Genomic DNA, 23111 nt, shown 5'->3' on the forward strand with positions numbered 1-23111 from the left:
TCAAAAGATTTCTTGGAGTAGGTTTAAATCGTTATACACAGGAGATGTTTGCCAGAAGTGCATTTGTCAAAATATTAAAATCATCTCACATTGATATTCCTAAGGAAATACAGATTTTTTTTGTTAATAATGCAATTTTTACTCTGGTTTGTTTCATGCCATTTGAACTAGCTTAACTGAGCAGCAATGCTTCCTTAGGCCACAATAGTATATCTGAAACCATAATATTCCTGCACTTCTTATAACTACATACTCAAGTGTTCACTCTTCATATATTAATCCTAGCACAATGTATTCAAGACTACATTAACATTTTGATGGAATTAAAATCCAAGGAGCAATTTTACCAGGACAGAATGAGATTAATTGGGAACATACTAAAAAAAATTCAAGAGAAAGAATTGCACAATCAATTATAAATTAAAGAATTGCCTCTATCAAATGATTGATCTTTAGTGCATTAGTGCTACCATGATACAGGAATTTTATTTTAAAATTATAAAAACAATTTGAATTTTCAAGCACACATTTTTGTTCCTATACAAGCTCTTACAAACATTTGAAGTTATTTAAGAATTTCCCCACTTATGCTTATAACATTCTCAACTATTTTTGATTGAAGAAAAAAAAATCATACAACAATGGACATTGAACATACCCAATACTACTTGTGTTATTGAAGCATTCCATTAATTTTTTATAACATGTCCCTTGTATTGGACACAGTTGCTTCTTTCAAAAGTGAAGCAAGAACATTTTTATATCTGTCTAGTACTATCTGAGCAGAAGGTCTTTCATATGCATTTTTTTTACATGCTGCATGTATACTGAATAAGTGAAATCTGACAAGATCACTTCCATCGACATCTCCCAAAAGAAAGTTAGAAACATCAGGGATTTTCCATATGTCTACCATTTCATTATAGGGAGGCATGAGATGGTCTTCAAAAGGTACTTCTTTTCCATATGGCCATAGCTGCTCAGGAGCAACCCATTCACCTTCCAGTTCCCGATGACCACACTTGATCAATTCACCAGCCCTCCTATTCAAGAGGGGCAAGGCATCCAAGTCATTCACAACCACATGAAAGCTGCTGGTCAATAAGTATTGCGACAGTGTTTTATTTAGATCATTGGAGTCACACATAACAAAAGTGCCAAGGGGGTTGTTGTGTAAAAAATGGATAATGCTCACATAGCCTATGGCAAGCAGAAATCTGTTATGCCATGTATTGTAATTTTTATATTTTGGCAGGTTCAATATCTCATTAACATTTTTCAAGGATCCAAATGGGTGATACTCCGTAAGAATCATGAACTCCTCTTCACAAAATCCAAGGAGTTTGACCACATGCTTGCTTTGTAACTTTTTTAGTGTCTGAAGCCCATGAATAAAGTCTTCTTGTAACTCTGGCACAGTTAGCTGGGAAAGTGCCACTTTGTTTTCTTTCCACTCAGAAAGAAAAACCTAGAAAGAAAAGGGGAGAGGAAGAGAAATATGCATATGTATCTCACACATACAGCCACTAATGTTCACTATTATTTAAACATGCTATTCATTTTATGAGTTGCTGGGATCCACACCTTTACTAAGCATCCAGTTATAACAAAAGCCACTTATATGTCATTATTTCAAAACAGATCATGCATAAGAGAAAACTAGTCAGCAGCATTTAAGTAAATTTGTGTTGCTTACAAAGATGGGTCAAATCCATCTATAATCATATCTATAAACAGATATGGAGTGTTTTCTATAAATGAACAAGAATTTTTTTTATTACAGTATATATACATACATCTCTTCCCAGGTTTTATTTGATAGAGATTGGTATATTTCTAAATATCTAATTGTCTCCTTCCAAATGTTAGCTTAGAATATGTTTCTGTCTTTATGAAATGGGTGGGTTTTGCTTACAGCTCAGCTCAGTCAATACTCAGTGTCTATAAAGCTAAGAAACTTGAAAGGATTCCACTGAGCTCTTCTTTTCCCAAGTAAGTGGAAAGAAAAGATGGAAAAAGCAGCTGGGAATTAAAATTCAACTGTTTTCTAATCCAGGCCATGCCCAACTTTGACCTTCAAAGAGGAGAGTTCATTTATAAATCTACTAATCAGTGCTAATTAGATGTAAATAACACAAGAAAAATTAGTAAATACCATGTCTATGCCTTATCTCAACAAAAACATTTTGTTTAGAAATAAATACTTCAGTAAATGTAAATTACTATATTATAAACACTTGTTTATAAATGTGTATTTATTTTTAGACATCATCCACATTCCTCTGGAATCATTAGCATTTACTTACAAAACAATTTCATTTTAGAGTGAAACAGAAATGCGTGTAGCATGTTATTTAGAACTTTTTCTAATAGAAATATTAAGAAAATCAATTTCTTCAGCAGCATCTTCATGAGGGAAAGGGGAAGTGACCAAAGTAATGTTGGCCTGATATGACAGAAACTCTATTCTTTTGTAAATGTCTTGTGACTGCTTATCTATACAAAACAATGTAATATTGCTTTCATTATTTTGACAACAGCAGTAGATTCTGAGAATGCCTATGCATCTCTCTGTAGATTGGGGTTATCATTAGTCACAGAGATCTGGAAGTCCCAAATGGGCTTTTTCACGAGGCAACTGGACTTTCTTTTTTCTCTTTGAGGGCGTTTCGCTTCTCATCCAAGAAGCTTCTACAGCTCTGACTGGATGGTGAGGAATGGAAGGATTTATACTCCTTGCTGACAGCTGGTCATTTATACTGCAAGGAGTATAAATTCTTCCATTCCCTACCATCCAGTCAGAGCTGAAGAAGCTTTTTGGATGAGAAGCAAAACGTCTTCAAAAAGAAAAAAGAAAATCCAGTTGCCTTGTGAAAAAGCACCTTTGGGACAAACCATGACCTGAATGACTGAGAAACTCCATAGACATTTAGTGACCTGGGAATGTATAGAGTATTTTATTATGTTTGAGTCCATTAAGTTATACAAACCCTTTTTACAGCTCCTTCATCAACATATTTCAGTTTACGGACTTCTCTTTTTATAGCCTTGCAAGACAACCATGGTGAGCAATTCTTCATAGTTCCTAATTTGAAGTTGCCATATGGACAGAAATTTTGCTCAACATTGGATTCTCCATTGGAAAAATATACATTGCCGAGGTATTGGTAGAGAAACAAGATCACAAGCAGCACAGTTAAAAGCAAAAAGAAGGGTAAAAAGATCAGCTTTTGCTTAATATCACTTTTTAAATCACAAGCCTTTTTTGTCCATGTTGTAACTATCATCTTTCATAATTTCTGAAAAATAAACAGTAACAAATTATTAATTGAACATAACAAACCAGCAAAAGGGGTGATGGTCAAGCTAAATATTTCAGAATATTTTTTATACTATCAGGATTTTATTTTTGTGCATAGCTGTGATCTCAAAAAAACCCCTAATATAGCAAGAAATATACATACAAAATGAGTTAATGTTAAGGTGATATAGTTACATTTATAAATCATGATCTATTGAAACAATTCTGCACACATGGGAAAAATATGCTTTAATCCAATTTATTCAAATGCTAAATACACATCTACATTCATCTGTTTCACTGATTGATATTAGATTCAATTAATATTTTCATTTAAAGAAACCAAATAATTTCAAATTATATTTGCTGAAGCAAAATATTCCATTGCCTTCTAGAGAACATGATGAAATGTATTAAGGGAACATATGTACACATCACTTGCGGAGCTACGAAAGGAAAGCAGATTTTGTTCATGACTTGGTTCTGCTCTTCAGTTACATAAGAACTTTACTGTACTCCTTATAGGTATCCTGATGAACAATAAAGCTTGTTTAACTATCAAATTCTATGAATCTCTGCTAGAAATCATTAATGAATGTTTTCATCATTGGTATTACCCTAATTCCAATATTTCAAGTTCTGCTGGCTTTAATGATTTCAGCAGGAAATATTTACTGTCAATAGTACTGTATACATGACTATTGACAAATAAGTCTAGCTGAATTCACCAAGGCTTTCAAATAAATTTTAAATATTTATAAATGTAAGCGTATAATGAAAACAAAAGAAATATAAATTCATGGAAGCCACATTCTTTTCTAATTGTTTTTTTTAATCTATTTCTCGGGGAGTTTTGCGTGTTTTCACTTCTTCTTAGAGATAGTTTTATATAGAAAAATGTAATGGAATATATTTCTACCGATATGCCTAAATTAATGTATAGAAATAGATAGGATCTGGAAAAACTGAGTAAAAAAGAATTAAAAATCTTTCTGGTTTGCAGCATCCAGAAATTCTAGGCAGAATGAAATAAACTATTATTCAATAGATTTGTCCTATTGTACTAGGCTTACCTGTTTCCTATCTTTACAGCTTATATATTGTTATCAATATCGGCATAATACAATCCCAGTATTCCCTGCTTTGAGCCACATGAGTTGTCCGTCGTTTGCGCATAGAGATAAAATAGGACAGAGTCACATATCCCCTTGCTTCAGTCTTTCAGATTCTGATTGAAATGTAAAGCCTTTCTGCACTGAAGTGAACAGATGAAACTTATTTCTATTTATTTCTTAACAAAAAAATTTGGAAAACTAAAAATATAGTTTGGTTGACTTTTACTACAGACGTGTGCATTAATACAACTTAGATCATTTTGGGACATTTAAATATTTTTAGATATATATTTGAATGGACAATATGTACATTGTATTACCATAGCTTCTCAGAGCATCCAAATAACAGTCCTTTACTGGCTAGTTCATGCTTTGTCTCTTTCCATCCATATCTAAAATCTTAAGATTTTTTGGACATTAAAAATGCAAAATAGAAATGCTTAACTAAAAAATGTACAATAAAGTGCATTCAGAAAGTATTCAAATCCCCTTCATATTTGTCAATATTGTTATGCTGCAGTCTGATCCTACAATTGTTGAAATTAATTTTTTTCATTAATCTATACTCAGTACCCCATAATGACAAATTGAAAATAGAATTTTAGAAATGTCTGTATATTTATTTAAAAGGAAAAAAACCTTAAATATCACATTGGCGTAAGTATTAAGGCTGTTCACTAGTACTTTGTTGAAGCACTTCTGACCACAGTTACAGCCTTGAGTCTTTTTGGGTATGACATAACAAACTTTGTACACCTAGATTGGGGAATATTCTGCATTCTTCCTTGCACATCCCCTCAAGTTCAGTCAGGTTGGATGGCGACCGTCGGTGGATCGCTATTTTCAGGTCCTCCAGAGATATTTAATAGGGTTCAAATAAGGGCTCTGACTGGGCTACTCTAGAACATTTACAGAGTTGTCCCTAAGCTACTCCTGTGTTGTCTTGACTGGTGCCTACGATCATTGTCAAGTTGGAAAATGAACCTTCAGCACAGTGTGAGGTCTTGAGCGCTGTGCAACAGGTTTTCATTGAGGATATCCCTGAACTTTGCTCCATTCAGCTTTCCCTCAACCCTGACCAGTCTCCCAGTCCCTGCTGCTGAAAATACCCCAAAGGATAATGCTGCCACCATGCTTCACTGTTGGGATGATATCAGGCAGGTGATGAGCGGTGCCTAGTTTCCTCCAGACATAATGTTTAGAATTGAAGCCAAACAGTTCAGTCTTGGTTTCATCAGACCAAAGAATCTTGTTCCTCACAATCTGAGAGTTCTTCAGGTGCTTTTTTGCAAATTCTAAGCAGGCTTTCATGTATTTTGCACTGAGAAGAGGCTTCTGTCTAGCCACTCTGCCGTAGAGCCCATATCATGGAGGGCTGCAGTGATAGTTGTCCTTCTGGAACTCTGTCCCATCTCCACACAGGATCTCTGGAACTCAGCCAGAGTGACCATTGAATTTTTGGTCACCTCTCTTATTAAGGCCCTTCTCCCCTGATTGCTCAGTTTGACTGGTTGATCAGCTCTTGGAAGAGTCTTGGTTGTACCAAACCTCCTCCATTTGAGAATTATGGAGGCCAGTGTGCTCTTAAGAACCTTCCCTGCAGCAGAAATTTTATTGTAGCCTTCCCCAGATCTGTGCCTTGCAATAATCCTGTCTCTGAGCTCTGTAGGCAGTTCCTTTGACCTCATGGCTTTTGCTCTGCTACAGTATGCATCGTCAGCTGTGAAACCTTCTATAGAGAGGTGTGTGCCTTTCCAAATCTTGTCCCAATTTAATTTACCACAGGTAGACTCCAATCAAGGTGTAGAAGCATGTCTGCCATGATCAAGAGAAATGGAGGGCACCAGAGCTAAATTTCAAGTATTGTTGCAAAGGGTCTGAATAATTATGACACTGTGATAATTCATTTTTCTTTTTAATAAATTTACAAACAATTCTAAAATTCTGTTTTCATTTTGTCATTATGGGGTACTGAGTGTAGATTAATGAGAAAAATAAATTTCAAATACTGTAGAATCAGGCTGCAGCATAACAAAATTGACAAAAGTGAAGGGGGTCTGAATAATTTCTGAATCCACTATACATTCTGTAGATCTTTGCTGCCTTTAACCTTCCACAATTCTTTCCCCATAATTCTAATGTGTTATGAAGTTTTATTTTCACTCCATTTTTATACTAAGATATGCCTCTGTCTATATTTTCCTGGGTATGTATAGAAGGAAGCAAAAAATGGTCATGAAAAAAATTATTCCTGAATGCTTGTATGACACTGCTACATGAAGCAATTTATAACTTCTCACAAACATTTGCTCTTTAGAGATATTTCTTTAGAGACATTTCTTTTATATATTATATTAACTCCTTTAGGTGATTTCAATAATAAATTTTATTGCTGCTACCAGCTTCTTTCATTATTACAAAGAAATCCAAATATCTATATTGTGATAGGATGTGTTCTTCAAAAGAATGCCAACTTTATGTCTTTTAAGTCATGCCAGAATTCCAACATTTGTGTGTGTGCGTGTGTGTTGATATACCTCTGACACGATTGCTAATAAAAGGAGTTGAAATATTATATTATGCTACTGTTTTCCTATTTGCCAGATATACTGGGCACATTTGGTCTGTTAAGGTCAGGACATGATAACTATCAAGAAAATGATCTGCTTGGGTCAACCACTATTTAAAATTTAATAAATTGAAATAATGACCAATCTAAAATATGGAATGAAAAACACTGTGGTTCAAACTGAGTTAGGAGAAAGAACCGTGCTGTAATTATACAAACTCTAAATTTAAGCATTATTACTTGTATCATTCCAATGAAAGTACAGTCATTGCTATAAATAACAGTATAGCAAAAGATGTCCTTGGTCCACCTATATGCTGTGGGATGTCACAACAAAAGTGTAATATACTAAAGTAAATAAATTTGTTAAATATTAATCGTTAAAAGTATTATAGGTTGTGAGTTTATTTTGTAAGTATCAAGCTGAAATGTATAATTAAAATTGTATTGGAAATGTATTCTCTAGACTAGAGCAGTGTTTCTCAATCTTTGATATGCGAAGACTTCAACTCCCAGAATTCCTCACCCAGCATGAAGTTGAAGTCCTCGCAACTTAACTGCTCAGAAATTAGAAATTTATCAGAAATGACCGCAGTGATTTAGAACAGACATCAGAAGGAGCAGAAGTATTTAAAATTGACAAATGGCAAAGCCTAAAGCCGCGTGAATGAAAAAGAAAAAAAGTTTGGTCACTCGAGCCCCGCTTTCACGATCTTTGCTGCTCTCTTCAATGGTCAAGACCACCTTACTCTACACAACTGCAGCGATTATCCAATAGCAGCACCGGTCGCTGTTTCATTCCCAAATATCGCGGAGCGCGCGCGCGCGCGCGCGAGGTGGGGGGGGGGGAAGAAACAGAGAGCAGGAAGCGGCCTCCTCCTCCTTCTGGCAGAGCGGCGCACTCCTCTGCTTTCGAGCAAAAGAGGAATAGAGGCAGCGAGTATGGTGGCGTTGGATTGCCGGGGCCGCTCGGCTGCCTATCTCGGGGGGGCCCTTATCGCGCTCCTTTTGTCGGGCTTAGCTCAGCCCCACGGTAAGCTTTGTCTTCCCCGCCGCAATATCTCCTCTCGTACCTTGTAAGCGCTGCCTCCTTCGGTCCTTCGCAGGTCTAGCAGGAGCTTTTTACAGGCGCAGCAGAATTCCCTTTGCTTTCTGTTTTGCCCAGTGAAAAGAGGCTCGACTCCAGAAGAGCTCCCTCAGCGGTGGGAGTCGACAGTCAGTTGGGGAGGAGGGAGAGAAGGAAAGGAAGGAAGGAAGGCCGCTTCGCTTTTAGCGAATGGCTTCATCTTACCTTGTTTTAACGGCGCAGTTGCTTGCAGTTTACTGTATTATTTTCTCTCTCTGAAGACATTAGGAGGTGCTTAGAAACAATAATCAAAAACTAAACATGCACTTAAATCCAGTGCCTAAGATAAAAAAAAGCTGTGGATCAGTTCTTCACAATTCATCTGGTCAGGAGGGATCTTGTTGGCTCTGTCGTATTTACTCTAGTCTCCAGCTTTTGGCTAGTGATCATACTTGATGTCCTACCTGTCCCTAAATCACAGCTTGCTTCTCTGTCCGAATTAAGTTACCAATTTTGCAAATGCTAAAAAATTAGGGATATCAAAACAGACATCCAATAGCACTTTGACTCCACCTTGTGGTTGTGTATATTATCTAATGTGACCAGATGGGTCATTCCTATCAACTATTTGCTCACTTATTTCGTTTTCTACTTCTGCTTTCAGTCAGCTATGGTATTCCTGATATATAAATCTAAATTGCAAATGAGAAAATTGTGCTTTTATATGTGAATTTATCTTCAGTTTAACAAGGAAACATTTTTCTCAAAAATATTCTTCAGCAATAAGGGCTTTCCTCTTAATTTTTTATTTTCAAAAATAATAAATTATTCATTATTTATTAATCTTAAAATAAAATTAATTCCAGGCTTAGAAAAGTATTTTAAGGAGAGGATACGAAGGATATGGAATAGCTTTCTGTTACATCTGTTACAATTTTCTGGAGGTTAGTTAAGACAAAACCTTTGGAGAGTGTGTAGCAGTTGGTATGTTATTTGCTATCTTGGTTAATAATGGATACATCAGTATTATTATTAGGCGATTTTATTATATTGGTTAATTATGTTATCGTTATATAATGCAATATTCAGCTATGTTGGTAAGGTTATTTGGTATAAAGAACATATAGTAATCACATTATATTGCTGGTTATGTTTTCCTTTCTGAAATGTTTTTTGAGATCTCAAAGTACACAAGACAAAAAGAGACAAATCCAGGATTCTCAATTTTTCCAAACCAGCCAGACAAAAATATCCAATTCTGTTTTTTTAAATACATAAATATTAAATCACCTTCATTTTTAATTCTAGATATATCCAGACGGCCTCTGTGGAACTTGAAAATGGATCAAGCTTTATTACGAATTCATAATGAGTTGCTCATTGACAACTTGTCCATTTATTGGGTCTCAGATTATTGTTATGAGGTAATTAAAATCTTAAGGGGAGGGGAAAGTCCTATAATCAAAATACCTGTAAAATGATTCAAATTGGATAAAATGCTTCATCTGAGTCAAACTGCAATTCATACTTGTAAACCATGATTCGTGTTTGAACTGAGTGACAGTTATGGAAGAAAACTGGTCTAATCAGAAGCAAATATAATCAGCTAGCCTAATGAAATACATTTTATTTTAGATACTAGAATTCTGAATATATAAAATCAAGGTAATTTTAAAATCTTAGAATATAATTGTATAGCTTCACCCAGAACTATTTCTTTTAGAATAAATTACATTGTTTATTCTAGATCCAGTAACCCTTCTATTTGTTTTTAATTTTAAAGATAAGAATATTGGTTCACCTATAGCAAGGCAAATCAATTTGTAATTTTTCCTCATTTTTTAGTGTTTGCAACAGGAGCTGATTTCTATCCAGATGAACAGAACATCCAAAGAAGCTCACATTGTAGCTATTGATACTCAGCATGCCCTCACGCTGATGGTCAATCGTTTTAAAGAAGGAAAAGAACTGTGCAGGTTAGTCCTTTTAAGATGTGTAACTTCTGCTATGTGGTTATCTCTTAGAGAAATCACAGAAGTATTGTAAGTAATTTATTTAGGTAATTTATCCAAAAAGGGACTGAAATGTCTATTTAGATACATTATTTAATTTTATACTAAAACATTAATGTTATGTAAACAAAATTCAACAGGCAGCAGTAGTTGCTGGCTCTATAACATATCCAAACATCCAAAAAATTATATTAGAGATGGTAGGATAAACGGTTCAAAGATAAAAATCACTAAATCTCTGCAAATGAAATGATAAGTATAATACAAGGAAAATGAACCTATTGAGAATTGTTGAGATTTGCATATATTCCATAAGCATACATATCAATAAGAAAATATACAAGTGTATTCATAGTGCTTAAAGCTCTCTGATTCTTTAGTGCTTATAAAATGCTCAAGTATGTTGGAGTCTCCCAGCTTGGTGAGCAGTAATAGCATTTTCTGTGAGACATATGAAACCTCTTCCTTAAGAATTTTGATAACCTCATGTATCAAATATTAACACATCTGGAAAACTTGGATGACTTTAAGGTTATGTTTAATGGAGTTGTTTATATTTAGTTCTTTTAAACTTTTAAGGGCACTAACTCTGTTCATATGTTGTCAAAATTGTTCTAACTTGATCTAATTTCACAAATATTTTTTTCTCTTTTCTGTCTCTAGGATTCATTATCATTTTGGAGAATATGGAAACTATTCCTTAAGAATTAGGCGTCTCCAGAGCAATATCACAAACGTTACATGTGATATAATTATCAATCAAAATCATATCAACAGCTATCTCCGTATGTTACTTTAAACTTTTATAACTTGTTTGTTATAATGTTTGCCTTAATTCATTTAGAAAAATGACTAATGTATAGTCATGTTTGGCTTAACTATTTCTATTTAAGTGTGCTATCCCATCTCAGTTCACCTATATCCTATGAACAAGAAGAACCTAAAACTTGCAGAGTGGAAATCTGCTAACTAACTCTGAGGTCACTTTTGGACATTTCAGCCTCTTTTCTCCCATACTTGATAATATTATAAATAACTTACAGGCTTCAACAATGGGTCAGCTGTAGCATTATATTCAGCTATGATGAGTACAAGGTTCTGCATTGGACAGGAAAAATTAGACAAAACATGGGGAGACATGATTTGGCATGAAAAGAATGTAGGACACCAGATGAGCATTAGCTGAATTAGTGGAAGCATTCCATCCAGGTTATGGGAGGTAATGGTTTTATTATGTTCTGTGCTGATAAGGCCACTCTTGAAACACTGTGTCTATTTCTGGGCACTCCATTTTAAAAGGAAGAATATGGAATATGTTTGGTAGTTATTCTCTGTTGAATATGTTTGGTAGTTATTCTCTGTTTTTCTCCAACAAGAAAAACTAATAGGTTGAAATTAAAGAATTTACCTGAATATTAGGGAGAATTTTCTAAGAATTAAGCAATAGTCTTAGTCTGCCTAAAACGGTGGTAAGCTATCCTAAGAGCCATGGTGGTGCAAAGATTAGAATGGAGTATCGCAGGCTGACTCTGCTCACTACACAGGAGTTTGATCCTGAATGGCTTAAGGTTGACTCAGCCTTTCAAAGTTACAATGGAAAAGGTGAGTTACAGCCATTTTTCTCACTTAACAACTGCTACAGCATCCCCATGGTCTCATGATCAAAATTCACATTTTTCAGAGGCAATTGAATCATATTTTTGATGGTTTCAGTGTCCCGAGGTCACCTTTAGCAAAGTCAGTGAGGAAGCCAGATTCACTTAACAGCTGTGTTACTAACTTAACAACTGCAGCGATTCACTTAACAACTGGGCAAAAAAGGTTTAAAATGGGGCAAAACTCACTTAACTGTCTTGCTTATCAATGGATATTTTAGGCTTACTTGTGGTCATAAGTTGAGGACCACCTGTATCAACACCAACTGCTACAGGCCTCAGAAAAAGGACAACTACTGCAACACGATGGCTTCTAATCCCAGCCTCTTGAGTCAGTCCAGAAGGATGCCATGATTGATGGTATCAAAACCCACTGAGAGATCAAAGAAAGCCAGATGGATGAACTACCCCATCCCACACCCACGAAAGGTGATCAAAGGCATGATTAGTGCCACCTTCCATAAAAAGGGGAAGTTGGAAACTGGTTGAAATTGTCCAGTGTGGGCTTCTTGAGGAGAGGACAGACAACTACCTCTTTGAAACAAATGGAGCCACCTTCTCCCATAAGAAAATATTAACCTTATGTGGATCTAAAACACAGGTAGAGGAACTCACAAATTCAAGGACTTTATCCACTTCATCATAATTAACAGGTTCAAATTCTTCTCAGATTATCACTCAAGACCATGCCTCAGGGAGTGCCATGGAACCTGTACAGCTAGAGTCTAACCCCAAGTGAATCTGAACAACTTTATCCTACAGTTTCCTAGGATAATCTTCTCTCTGTCATGTAAGATAATAATAATAATAATAATAATAATAATAATAATAATAATAATAATAATAATAATAATAAAGTTGGAAGGGACCTTGGAGGTCATCTAGTCCAACCCCCTGCTCAGGCAGGAAACCCTATACCATTTCGGACAAATGGCTGTCCATTTTCTTCTTAAAAACTTCCAGTGTTGGCGCATTCACCACTTCTGGAGGCAGGTTGTTCCACTGGTTAATTGTTCTAACTGTCAGGAAGTTTCTCCTTAGTTCTAGGTTGCTTCTCTCCTTGCTTAGTTTCCATCCGTTGCTTCTTGTTCTGCCTTCAGGTACAGGAAAATAGCTTGACTCCCTCTTCTTTGTGGCAGCCCCTGAGATATTGGAACACTGCTATCATGTCATCCCTCGTCCTTCTCTTTGTTAAACTAGACATACCCAATTCCAGCAACCGTTCCTTATATGTTTTAGCCTCCAGTCCCCTAATCATCTTTGTTGCTCTTCTCTGTACTCTTTCTAGAGTCTCAACATCTTTTTTACATCGTGGTGACCAAAACTGGATGCAGTATTCCAAGTGTGGCCTTACCAAGGCATTGTAAAGTGGNCTTGATTCTATCCCTCTGTTAATGCAGCCTAGCACTGTGTTGGCTTTTTTGGCAGCTGCAGCACACTGCTGGCTCATATTTAAATGATTGTCCACTAGGACTCCGAGATCCCTCTCACAGTTACTACTATTGAGCAAGGTACCCCCTATACTATACCTGTACATTTGGTTTTTCTTGCCTAAATGTAGAACCTTACTTTGTTCACCATTGAATTTCATTTTGTTAGATAGCGCCCAGTGTTCAAGTCTGTCCAGATCCTTCTGTATCTTAAGCCTATCTTCTAGAGTGTTGGCTATTCCTGGCAGCTTGGTGTCGTCTGCAAATTTGATGAGTTCCCCGTCTATCCTCTCGTCCAGATCGTTGATGAAGATGTTGAAGAGCACTGGGCCCAGAACAGAGCCCTGGGGCACCCCACTACACACTTCCCTCCATGTAGATGCGGTTCCATTGAGGACCACACGCTGAGTACGGGCGGTCAGCCAGCTACAGATCCATCTGGTGGTGATGCTGTCTAACCCGCATTTTTCTATCTTATCAAGTAGTAGGTTGTGATCTACTTTGTCAAATGCCTTACTGAAGTCCAAGTAAATTATATCCACAGCATTCCTCTGGTCCACTAATTTTGTCACTTGATCAAAGAATGCAATAAGATTTGTCTGGCATGATCTGTTTTTGACAAACCTGTGTTGGCTTTTAGTAATTATTTTGTTTGCCTGTAGGTGTTTGCTGATTCGTTGTTTGATTATCTTTTCCAGAATCTTCCCAGGTATTGAGGTCAGGCTGATAGGTCTGTAATTTCCTGGGTCCTTTTTTTTTCCTTTTTTGAAGATGGGAACTACATCAGCTCTTTTCCAGTCCTCTGGTTGTTCCCCAGTGCTCCAGGATCTTTGAAAAATATAGTTCAGTGGTTCTGAGATCACATCTGCCAGTTCCTTGAGAATCTTGGGGTGCAATCCATCTGGTCCTGGTGATTTGAACTCGTCTAGGCTGAACAGGTGTTCACTTACCATTTTCTTGCCTATCTTAACTTGTATTTCTATTTGTTTTTTATGGCACTATTTTTGATAGGTTGGTCTATTTTTTCCCTTTGTGTAAAGACAGATGCGAAAAACGAGTTAAATAGTTCTGCTTTCTCCCTGTTGATTGTCACCTTCTTGCCACTTTCACGCACTAATGGATCAATTGTTTCCTTCACTTTTTTCTTGTTTTTTACATGTTGAAAGAAGCTTTTTTTGTTATTTTTGACTTTGGTTGCAAGCCTTAGTTCATTTTGAGCCTTAGCTTTCCTCACTTCGTCTTTGCAGGCTTGGGCTATTTGCTGATATTCTGAGTTAGTCATGTGTCCCTCTTTCCACTTTCTATACTTGTCCTTTTTATCTTTCAATTTGTCAGAGAGTTCTTTATGCAGCCATGCTGGTTTCATTTGAAGATGGGATTGAAATTGATTGCAGCAACAATTCAGTTTAAGTTTAAGATAGGACTTCATAACTGAGATTATATAACAGCCACAAGCATTTTCTTGTGTATTATAAAGAATGACTACAGTATATGAATATATTCAAGTCTCTTGTATATTACTTATATGACAGAGTCTATGTATTTCATAGTTGCGGAAAACCAAGGGCAGTATTCATTTTTTTATTTTTTATTTTTGGATTTCTGTGTTCCTTTTCTCTTGAACATTTCAGTCAAGCTAATTGGCAATTCCTTGATCTTTTATTAACATGAAGTTCTAGCAATTTGGATTATGTATCTCCTGTTTTTCTTCATCCAACCAACCTGTATCTGATACCAAGTAATATTTTTAGGATTTGAGTAATTTCTATAGATTTCAATTCTTAAGGATTGTTTCTTTATTAAAAATATGTCAGTTTCTTATGGCCATAACCCATAACTCAGCTTCTTCAGTCATCAGAATTAATAAAGATTGTTGATCTATTTTCTGGATGTCTGTAGAGCTTCTCAGTCATCCAGGTCAAAGGTGCTTTTTCAAAAGGCTTTCAAGAAAAAACAAAGGAAGTCTAATTGCCTTTTGAAAAAGCACCATTTGGACAAGATGCATTTTCTGATGCAACAACTTTTTAAAAAAATATATAAAATGTGCAACTAGTTCGCAGTTCTAAAAACAGAAATGTTGTCTAAAATTCAGATAATGCTGAAGTATGTCAACTAAAAGAGGCTGATCAAGAATCTCTGATTGCAATAATATAAAAATGTGAAGCAGAACTGGGGAGTGGTACAGTAGCCATTGAGAAAGGGAATGTTGGGATTAAACTTTGCATGAACCAGTACTGATCCTTAATCTTCTGTTGATTAAAAGAAAGGAAAGGTTGAAGCAAAATCGTAAGAACAGCTCTGGTTACATGATTTTTCAATTAGTGGATGCTTCATTTAATTACTGAGTTGCCAATTTCAATTGTAGTTGCTGAATGAGGACTATCTGTAATTAGCTGAGCTCTCTGGATTTTTATTTCCTTCCCATATCTGAAAGATTTAATATTGCATGTCTCGGGAACATGTCTAGTATAGGTTGGACGAATGTTCTCAAGGTTTTCATCACCTCTCTCAGTTCAGTCTTTATACTGAGTTCTCTCTCATTACATAATAGAGGAGAGTACAAGTACTTAGAAAGTTTAAATAACTCAAGCTTTCCTATCACCATGTTTTTTTTTCCTAAATAGAATTTGTCTTTACTCTTCTTTCATGCAAGCTCTAGCCTTAAGAATATTGATGAAAGTTTTATTTCTGACTTTAGCATTTTCCTTTCCACATGTTCTGTATAAAGATATCTGTTTTACAGCAAGAAATGTGACTTCTTAATAAATGTGAACTCCAAATCTGTTCAAGAAATATAAAAAGAAATGTTATAATAGCACATACTATCTTCTTAATTTACAGGCATATCTTATATCAATTTACTCTTTTTCCATTATTGGTATTTCAGCTGCTTCCCCCACTCTCCTTAGTTATTCTTGAGGCTCATGATTTCAGCGGGACATTTCCATTCCTGTTGCTGCAATATCTTTGACGATTTCTTTCTGGCAGCTGTCAAAGCACATTAGCAAGAAATGTAGTTATGTAGGCTATTTTTAGGGTATTGTATGGATGCCACATAATCTTTTTTATTATATTTGAACCTATCTCATCTTACGTAGTATTTAATCTTAATATTTTAATATGTTACACTTTGCTATGGTATAACATCTAATCATTTTTTCCTAGCTATTTCTTTTCCAGGAAGCCTTGGAAATAAACTAAAGCAATTTCAATTATAATCCTGATAAATATAAATGGACTTTTTTTTTTAAAAAAAAAAGTATGAAAACAATTGTTTTAGAATATATAATATTGTGTTTTCTTTTATGCAGCTATTTTATTTGCATTTCTCATCTACATGGCTATTTTCATTATTCTGATGATTGGACAGATTTGCATAAAGTAAGTAAATATTTTAAAATGAGAATGAATTGGATGTAAACATTATTTTTTCATATTTGCATGTTAAAGTCAGTTTAACCATTGAACAACAGGGCAGTATATTAAGATTTTTCCTAGAAATCTTTCTGAAAATGTATGCATTTTGGAGAAGTATTTTCTTTGTTTATTAAGGAAAGAGCCTTCAGGGGGATTTTCTTTCTCCACTTATAACTTCATCAGTCGGCTCCCAGAGTTGCTTGTTTTGAGAGAAAAGTATTTCAATAGCTTCAAAGTGCTTGATTGTGACAATGGATGATGATGGTTTTAGAAGAACATTTGTGGTACTCAAGACGAAAGTTGATTTTCTAAATTTCTGTTTTATAGCACTGAACAAGTCAGAAATTGGTTCTTCAAAAAGATGGATCCTAGAGAAACTGATCGACTTATTAATTCAGTAAGATCTTTAATAGTGGGATCATATAAATTATTTTTTAGAGTTCACTGCTGTTTTCTGACACAAATAAGTCATGAAAGCTTAACTATATGGGCTGATAATTGGATTTTTCTCTACAAATAAATTGTCTTCTAATGTGTCCAGTCGTGCATGTTGACCATAAAGCCTGAGAGCTTTATTATCATGAAATAACTGTAAAAACCATCACAGGTAAACCTCAATTTGAAGGTAACCTAGCATCACTGCACCTGAGTTGCTTTTCATGTAAATGCTTCAGACACTAGTTCTTCTATGATTTTTTGCTTAACAAGAGATAAAAGTCAATCTGAGTTTAGTAAAACGTATACTTGTATAAATATCATTGTTTCAGCCTAAATATGTTGAGTAATTATTGTTAATATGATATTAGTACTGACCTCTGTTTAGTTAAACAACAGAAGAATGCTATACTTATTCGTTGTTCTGCTCTAGAATGAGGCCAAATATAATTACAAGAGTACCAGATATGTCTGTGAATTCCTTTTGTAATCTTAATTACCAATTAGTACAGTGGTGAATGTACAGAATTAGCCCAAGTTGTTGGTGTTAATGAGCTCATTTGGACATTTAAGAATATAGGAAACACTCTTACCACATAGTTGCTGTGGAGGGCATGACTAAATACCATAATAAAATATCTATTTCTGAGATGGCAAATTATTAAGCAAAACGAAAGCAAATTGATGAGTCTTAAAAACCAATTAACTTGTCCCCTAGTCTTTCAAGAGCTTAGTTTTGAACCCCTCAATACCAAACTATATATTTTTCCACAGACAGCCTAACATAGTATTTTATTTTATTTACAGTCAATGACCAGCAATAATATTAAAACATCACATAGAAGCAGACTCATATACAATAAAAGCAATACAGTAAAACATGTCAAGCACCAGGGATCTGTTGTGGACACACAGGGACTTATGACTGATGACGTGTTTGACCCCTCCTTTGGGCTCAACCCTGGTCATCTCCTACAAAACTGTTAACAAGACCTGCTGATTAAAATGTACATATATGAGAAGTAAACAAAACAAGGCAAAACAAAATAGATAAAAATATAAAATTAAGGTAAAAGAATGAAAGAACTTCTTCATGATATAATTTCCAGGATTAGGACGCTTAAGCAAGAGTTATGTTCTATCAAGAGTAAGAACATAAAAATGAATCAAAAAGATGGCTGTGCAATGTGCTGAACAAACCAGATTTAATAGGCAATTTGCAAGTCTGAAAGGCTGCCAAGAAGGAAAGCTGGCTAAAAAGACTGCAATAATTCAATTGGCTACATTTTTTTACTTTCTATCTTGACATAAAGTCATCAAGGAGAAGCTTGAGCCAATAAGAGAGACAGCAAATAATGGCTCTCATCTCCAATGGAATCATTTCTCTTTCCATGTGAATTAGATTTGGAAGACAACATGGAACCTTGAAGAGTACTTGCAAAAGTTTAGATTGAACAGCATCCAGAGGCTTTAGGGGCATGTTTCTGTGCATTTGGGATATAGATTCAACTTTCAACAATATAATGCCAGGAAGTGTGCACCCACTTTGCTTAGAGTGAAAAAAAAAAAAAAAAGATTGCCTTGATGCTGTTAATGGCTATGGCAGGGATGACTCTTTCAGAGGCTTGAAAATCACTACAGGTCATTTAAAAGCTAGAATTTGATCTATTTTGTAAGTTCCTGTTTGCCATTGGGGTGTGTGGCAACTAGATCTTTCCAGGAAAACTTTAATTTTATTCTTCGGTTAATTGTAAGTACTCGTTTTAACAAAAGACTGAGTCAAAATATCTACTGTGCCATTATTTATAGTCATACCAATGCTAGAAATGCTTTGGTAAACAGTATATTCATACTGAAATGTATACTAAAAAGACCAGATAAAATATCCAGAATATTTAAATATAAAACAATTCAGTTGAAAAATCATATACCTAATTGAGGGAGAGGGGAAAAATAGGCATTTAGCATCTATTTATAAGCCATTTAAAAATGGCAAAATACACAGATGCACAAACAAAACATCATTCTCACTATTCTTTATGTTCTTTGACTCATTAGAAGACTGCCTAACATCCACCAGACTGCATTTTTCTTTCTTTCTGCATTTCTGCCTAACATCCACCAGATTGCATTTTCTTTCAAAACATTCCTTTTCAATGCATCTGTTATTAAATGAAATAATACTAATACTAATAATACTAATAATAATAATAATAAGCGCCTTGGGTGCAATCCCAAAACAACTGGAGCACCACTTGAACACCATTGGCATTGACAAATTTGCCATTAGTCAATTGCAAAAGGCAGCCTTATTAGGAACCGCCTATTCTGTCCCAGCCTACGTCTGTCCTTGTTGCGTCACAAGAACTAACCCCTCTTTAACAGTAGGCTGGAAAAACCAACCTCTTTTTATTTCCAAAACAGTCCTGATAAGTTTTTCTCCAAAACAAAAACAGAGAATACTTTCCCAACAGATAATTGGTTACAAAAGCAAACAGAGCAAGAGGTAAACAAGAAATTCACTGGTAAAACAAACAGACCATGATCCCTGGAAGTTCTTTACAAACGGTTGCCTTCAACAACCAGCACCGCTCACACCTTTCCTTTTTATAAAGCAGTCCCAAGGCGTGGCTTCTCAATGCCTTCTCCTCCTCCCCTGGAGTTGTCATATTGACTGGTGCTGACCTGCTCTAGATCAGGGCTTTTCAACCTTTTCACCCATTGTACCACTTTTAGGATATGGCAATAGCTAAGTACCACCAGTCGCCTAGCAAGGTGTCAAAAACTTGATGACCCCCCCCAAAAGAAAAAAAGTGATGAAGTACAGGTAGTCCTCGACTTACAACAGTTCACTTAGTGACTGTTCGAAGTTACAATGGCACTGAAAAAAGTGCCCCCCAAGCCACAGCAGAGCAAGACAGCTGCCTGCCCACTTGGCGGCGCTCTTCCTCCTGTCCGAGGTTTTCATTGTTGTGAGCATTTCTGTTGAGGATTGGCAGCAGGGGTAGGGTGGGGGGTGTTTGGTTTTTATTCCTCCCATCTGCTGGGTAGCTGCAGCAGGTTTTGGTTACTTCACATGACCCTGGGACACTGTGACTGTCATAAATATGAATCAGTTGCCAAGCATCTGAATGTAAATAACAAGACCCTGGAGATGCTGCAACATTCCAGTTGATCGGCGCTTCTGGGCTCAGAAGCGCCAGGATCAGCGCCGAGCTCTAGCTGGAGCCTGGCGCTGATCTTGGCGCTTCCACTGAGCCCTGACAGCCCTGCAGCTCCAGCCATCTCTCGCTCAGGCTTGTGCGGTGCTGCCACCGGTTCAGCTCATTCCCATCCCCCACTACCACATTTCTAGGATAGTCACGTACCACCTGCCAGGTGCCAATGTACCACAGGTGGTACCCGTACCACTGGTTGAAAATCCTTGCTCTAGATAATTGCCTGCGTCTACGAGCATCAATCATGTCTATCAGCTGTGAATCCTCCAAGTCTGACTCATCCTCCCCACAAAGCTGAGTTTCATCCAGAACACAATTAGAGGGACCAGGCTCTTCATCAGATTGTGAGTCTTGTAATTCATCAAAGCCTCTCTCTGACTCTGATGGCTCTCCAAATGCCTCCTCCACCTCCTCCTCAGATTCCCCGGACTCAGCTGTTGGGAACACAGACTGGCACGGAATCACGACACTGCCTCCATCCTGCGATGATATCTGTAATACCATCAAACATCCACATATGCCTATCCCAGGTCCTTGGTAAGGACTCCTCGATAGGTAGACAAAAATGCCAAATCCAGTCTGAACATCTGGCTGACTGCGATGATTAATAATAACAACAACCCCCAGTGAGGCACTACCTTGACGTGGTTATGGGGCTTGTGTACTCTGAGGAAGATGAGAGCTATGCCAGAGGTTCAACCATACTGGACAGGTCTCATCAGAGGAGTCAGACAAAGAGTGTCTCTCCCATAAAAAATATGGTGAGACGTAAATTTCAGAATGCCATACCGGCTCAGATGTCGCCCAGGTTAACAAGGTCCGCACTAGATGTTGGAGTTCCTGGATATCTGGTGAAAAATGGGTTACAGGACTCAGGACTGTTGGCTGAGCAGCCAGGGCCAGCAGCTGCAGAACTACTGGAAGAAAAGGTGTTTACCCGTCACAAATACACAGTGATTGAAAACAAAGAAATAATGATCTGTTATTACAGATCAAGTCCAACAAGAAGAGGATATCTAAAACGAATGCACCAGTTCTGGAAAGAGCAACATCCAGAATCAGAAATAACAGAACAGAGACTAGCAGATCAACGCCGATTTATAATACGAAATAAAGTAAATTGGACGAACTGCAAAGGTTTACCCAGGGCAAAGAAATCAAAGCCTTGTCAGAAGTAATTCAGAATGTAGAGCAAACCAGGCGGAGTTGTCAGTGAAGGAATCCAGCAGAGATATACAACTGTTCTCATTTGGAAACCAGGCACCTCTTCCTCAGGAAGAACAAAGCCCTCTAACTAAAGAAATAAACGAATTGAAACAAAGAATAACTGAGCATCTAGAACAGCACAAAAACAACAGAATAAGGCTGCCTGCATTGAAGCTTGTTCCAAAGAAACAGCTAGCACAAGCATTAAAAGATGCAAATACTGCAATATCAAGTATAAGCACCAATTCACTGCAAGAAACAAACCAACTAATGTACAGCACAGCTGCAGTTATAACTGAATATTTGGGATGCAAAATCAACAAAGAAGAAAAACAAACAAACAATGCACCATAAAAATGGAAGGTTAGGCTAGAAAATAAGATCAGCAAATTAAGATCACATGCAAGCAAGCTAGAACAGATGAAAGAAAAGAAGCTGAAGAACGAGAAGACCAAAGAATACCTAATCAAGAAATACTACTTAGAAACAAGGAAGATCAAGGAAGCACTGGAAATAATAAAGCAGCAAATAATAGCTATAGCCAGGAAAATCAGTAGATATGAAGCTCGAATTGCAAATTATAGGTAGAACCTCCAATTTCAATCCAATCAGAAACGTTTCTACCAATCCATCAATGGAGAAACTGCAATGAATCAGTCAGTACCTCACAAGGAAGAAACAGTGCAGTTCTGGAAGCAGATATGGGATAATCCAAAGAAATACAACAAGGATGCGGCTTGGTTAAAAGAGGTGGATGCAAATAAAACAGAAGGTGAAATGAAAGAACTAGTAATAACAACAAAAATGGTAGAAAAAAGAGCAAGGAAGATCAAAAATTGGTCAGCACCAGGTGAAGATGAACTCATGGGTTTTGGTTGAAACATCTAACTGTTCTATACCCACTCGTTGCCAAGCAGTTCAACAATATACTACAAGGAGGAGAAATTGAAAAGTGGCTAACAACTGGGAAAACCTACCTAATAATGAAAAATCCAGCAAAAGGGGCAACACCAGGCTACTACAGGCCAATTACCTGCTTACCAACAACTTTCAAATTGCTAACTGGTGTGGTAGCTGATGCAGTACAACAGCATCTAATTGAAAACAATCTCTTTCCACCGGAGCAGAAAGGAAACCGCCCCAATAGCAGAGGAACAAAAGATCAACTCCTAATAGACAAAATGATCTTGGAAAACTGCAAGACAAGGAAGACCAACCTGAATGTGGCATGGATTGACTACAAAAAGGCATTTCACTCTCTGCCACATGACTGGATAATCAAGTGCCTAGAAATAACAGGAGTCAGTAGAAACATCAGAAAATTTGTGCAAAGATCGATGGCACAATGGAAGACATAGTTACAGATCAATGGTCAGAGACTGGGAGAGGTTAACATCAAGAGAGGAATATTTCAAGGAGATTCATTATCACCATTACTATTTGTTATTGCACTGTTTCCTCTGTCAACAATACTGAATAATTCAGGATATGGCTATCAAACATCAAAAACATCTGCCAGACTATCCCACCTCCTTTACATGGATGATCTGAAGCTGTATGGAAAAACATCATCTGAAATAGAATCGCTGCTCAACACTGTCCGTATATATAGCCAAGATATTGCAATGGAGTTTGGCTTGGACAAATGTGCCACACTTACTATCAAACAAGGAAAAATAGTGAAAAC

At 36.5% G+C, this 23111-nt stretch overlaps 2 protein-coding genes across 3 annotated transcripts in view; one reads left to right on the top strand and one right to left on the bottom strand.

The window, feature by feature from the left end:
• Positions 1–480: 480 nt before the first annotated feature.
• Positions 481–8151, bottom strand: POMK (protein O-mannose kinase). 2 transcript variants are annotated; one of them, XM_015831466.1, is made up of 4 exons: positions 8059–8151; positions 4375–4556; positions 2991–3299; positions 481–1468 (listed from the first exon to the last, which is right to left on the bottom strand). In XM_015831466.1, the coding sequence occupies exons 3-4, from the start codon at positions 3285–3287 to the stop codon at positions 698–700; spliced, it is 1068 nt and encodes a 355-aa protein (XP_015686952.1). In that variant the 5' UTR covers positions 3288–3299; positions 4375–4556; positions 8059–8151; the 3' UTR covers positions 481–697. The 2 variants fall into 2 exon arrangements, with proteins under 2 accessions (XP_015686952.1, XP_015686953.1); XM_015831467.1 differs by lacking the exon at positions 4375–4556.
• The window catches only part of HGSNAT (heparan-alpha-glucosaminide N-acetyltransferase), a 49744-nt gene continuing 34495 nt past the window's right edge, over positions 7863–23111 (top strand). The window contains exons 1-6 of the mRNA XM_015831469.2: positions 7863–8018; positions 9360–9475; positions 9897–10027; positions 10727–10848; positions 16460–16529; positions 16893–16962. Of these exons, the coding sequence (XP_015686955.1) occupies positions 7928–8018; positions 9360–9475; positions 9897–10027; positions 10727–10848; positions 16460–16529; positions 16893–16962 (600 nt within the window). The 5' untranslated portion in view covers positions 7863–7927. The remainder of the gene's footprint in view (positions 8019–9359; positions 9476–9896; positions 10028–10726; positions 10849–16459; positions 16530–16892; positions 16963–23111) is intronic.

This window comes from Protobothrops mucrosquamatus, unplaced genomic scaffold, assembly GCF_001527695.2.
Source record: "Protobothrops mucrosquamatus isolate PMUCROS unplaced genomic scaffold, P.Mucros_1.0 scaffold_257, whole genome shotgun sequence".
NCBI classification, from domain to species: Eukaryota; Metazoa; Chordata; class Lepidosauria; order Squamata; family Viperidae; genus Protobothrops; species Protobothrops mucrosquamatus.

Excerpts from the sequence above, each read along its gene's own strand:
- POMK (XM_015831467.1), bottom strand. The coding sequence starts at position 3,287 with ATGATAGTTACAACATGGACAAAAAAGGCTTGTGATTTAAAAAGTGAT. Across the intron at positions 1,469-2,990 it reads ATGAAGGAGCTGTAAAAAGG|GTTTTTCTTTCTGAGTGGAA; the intron begins GTTTGTATAACT and ends TTTTCTTTCTAG.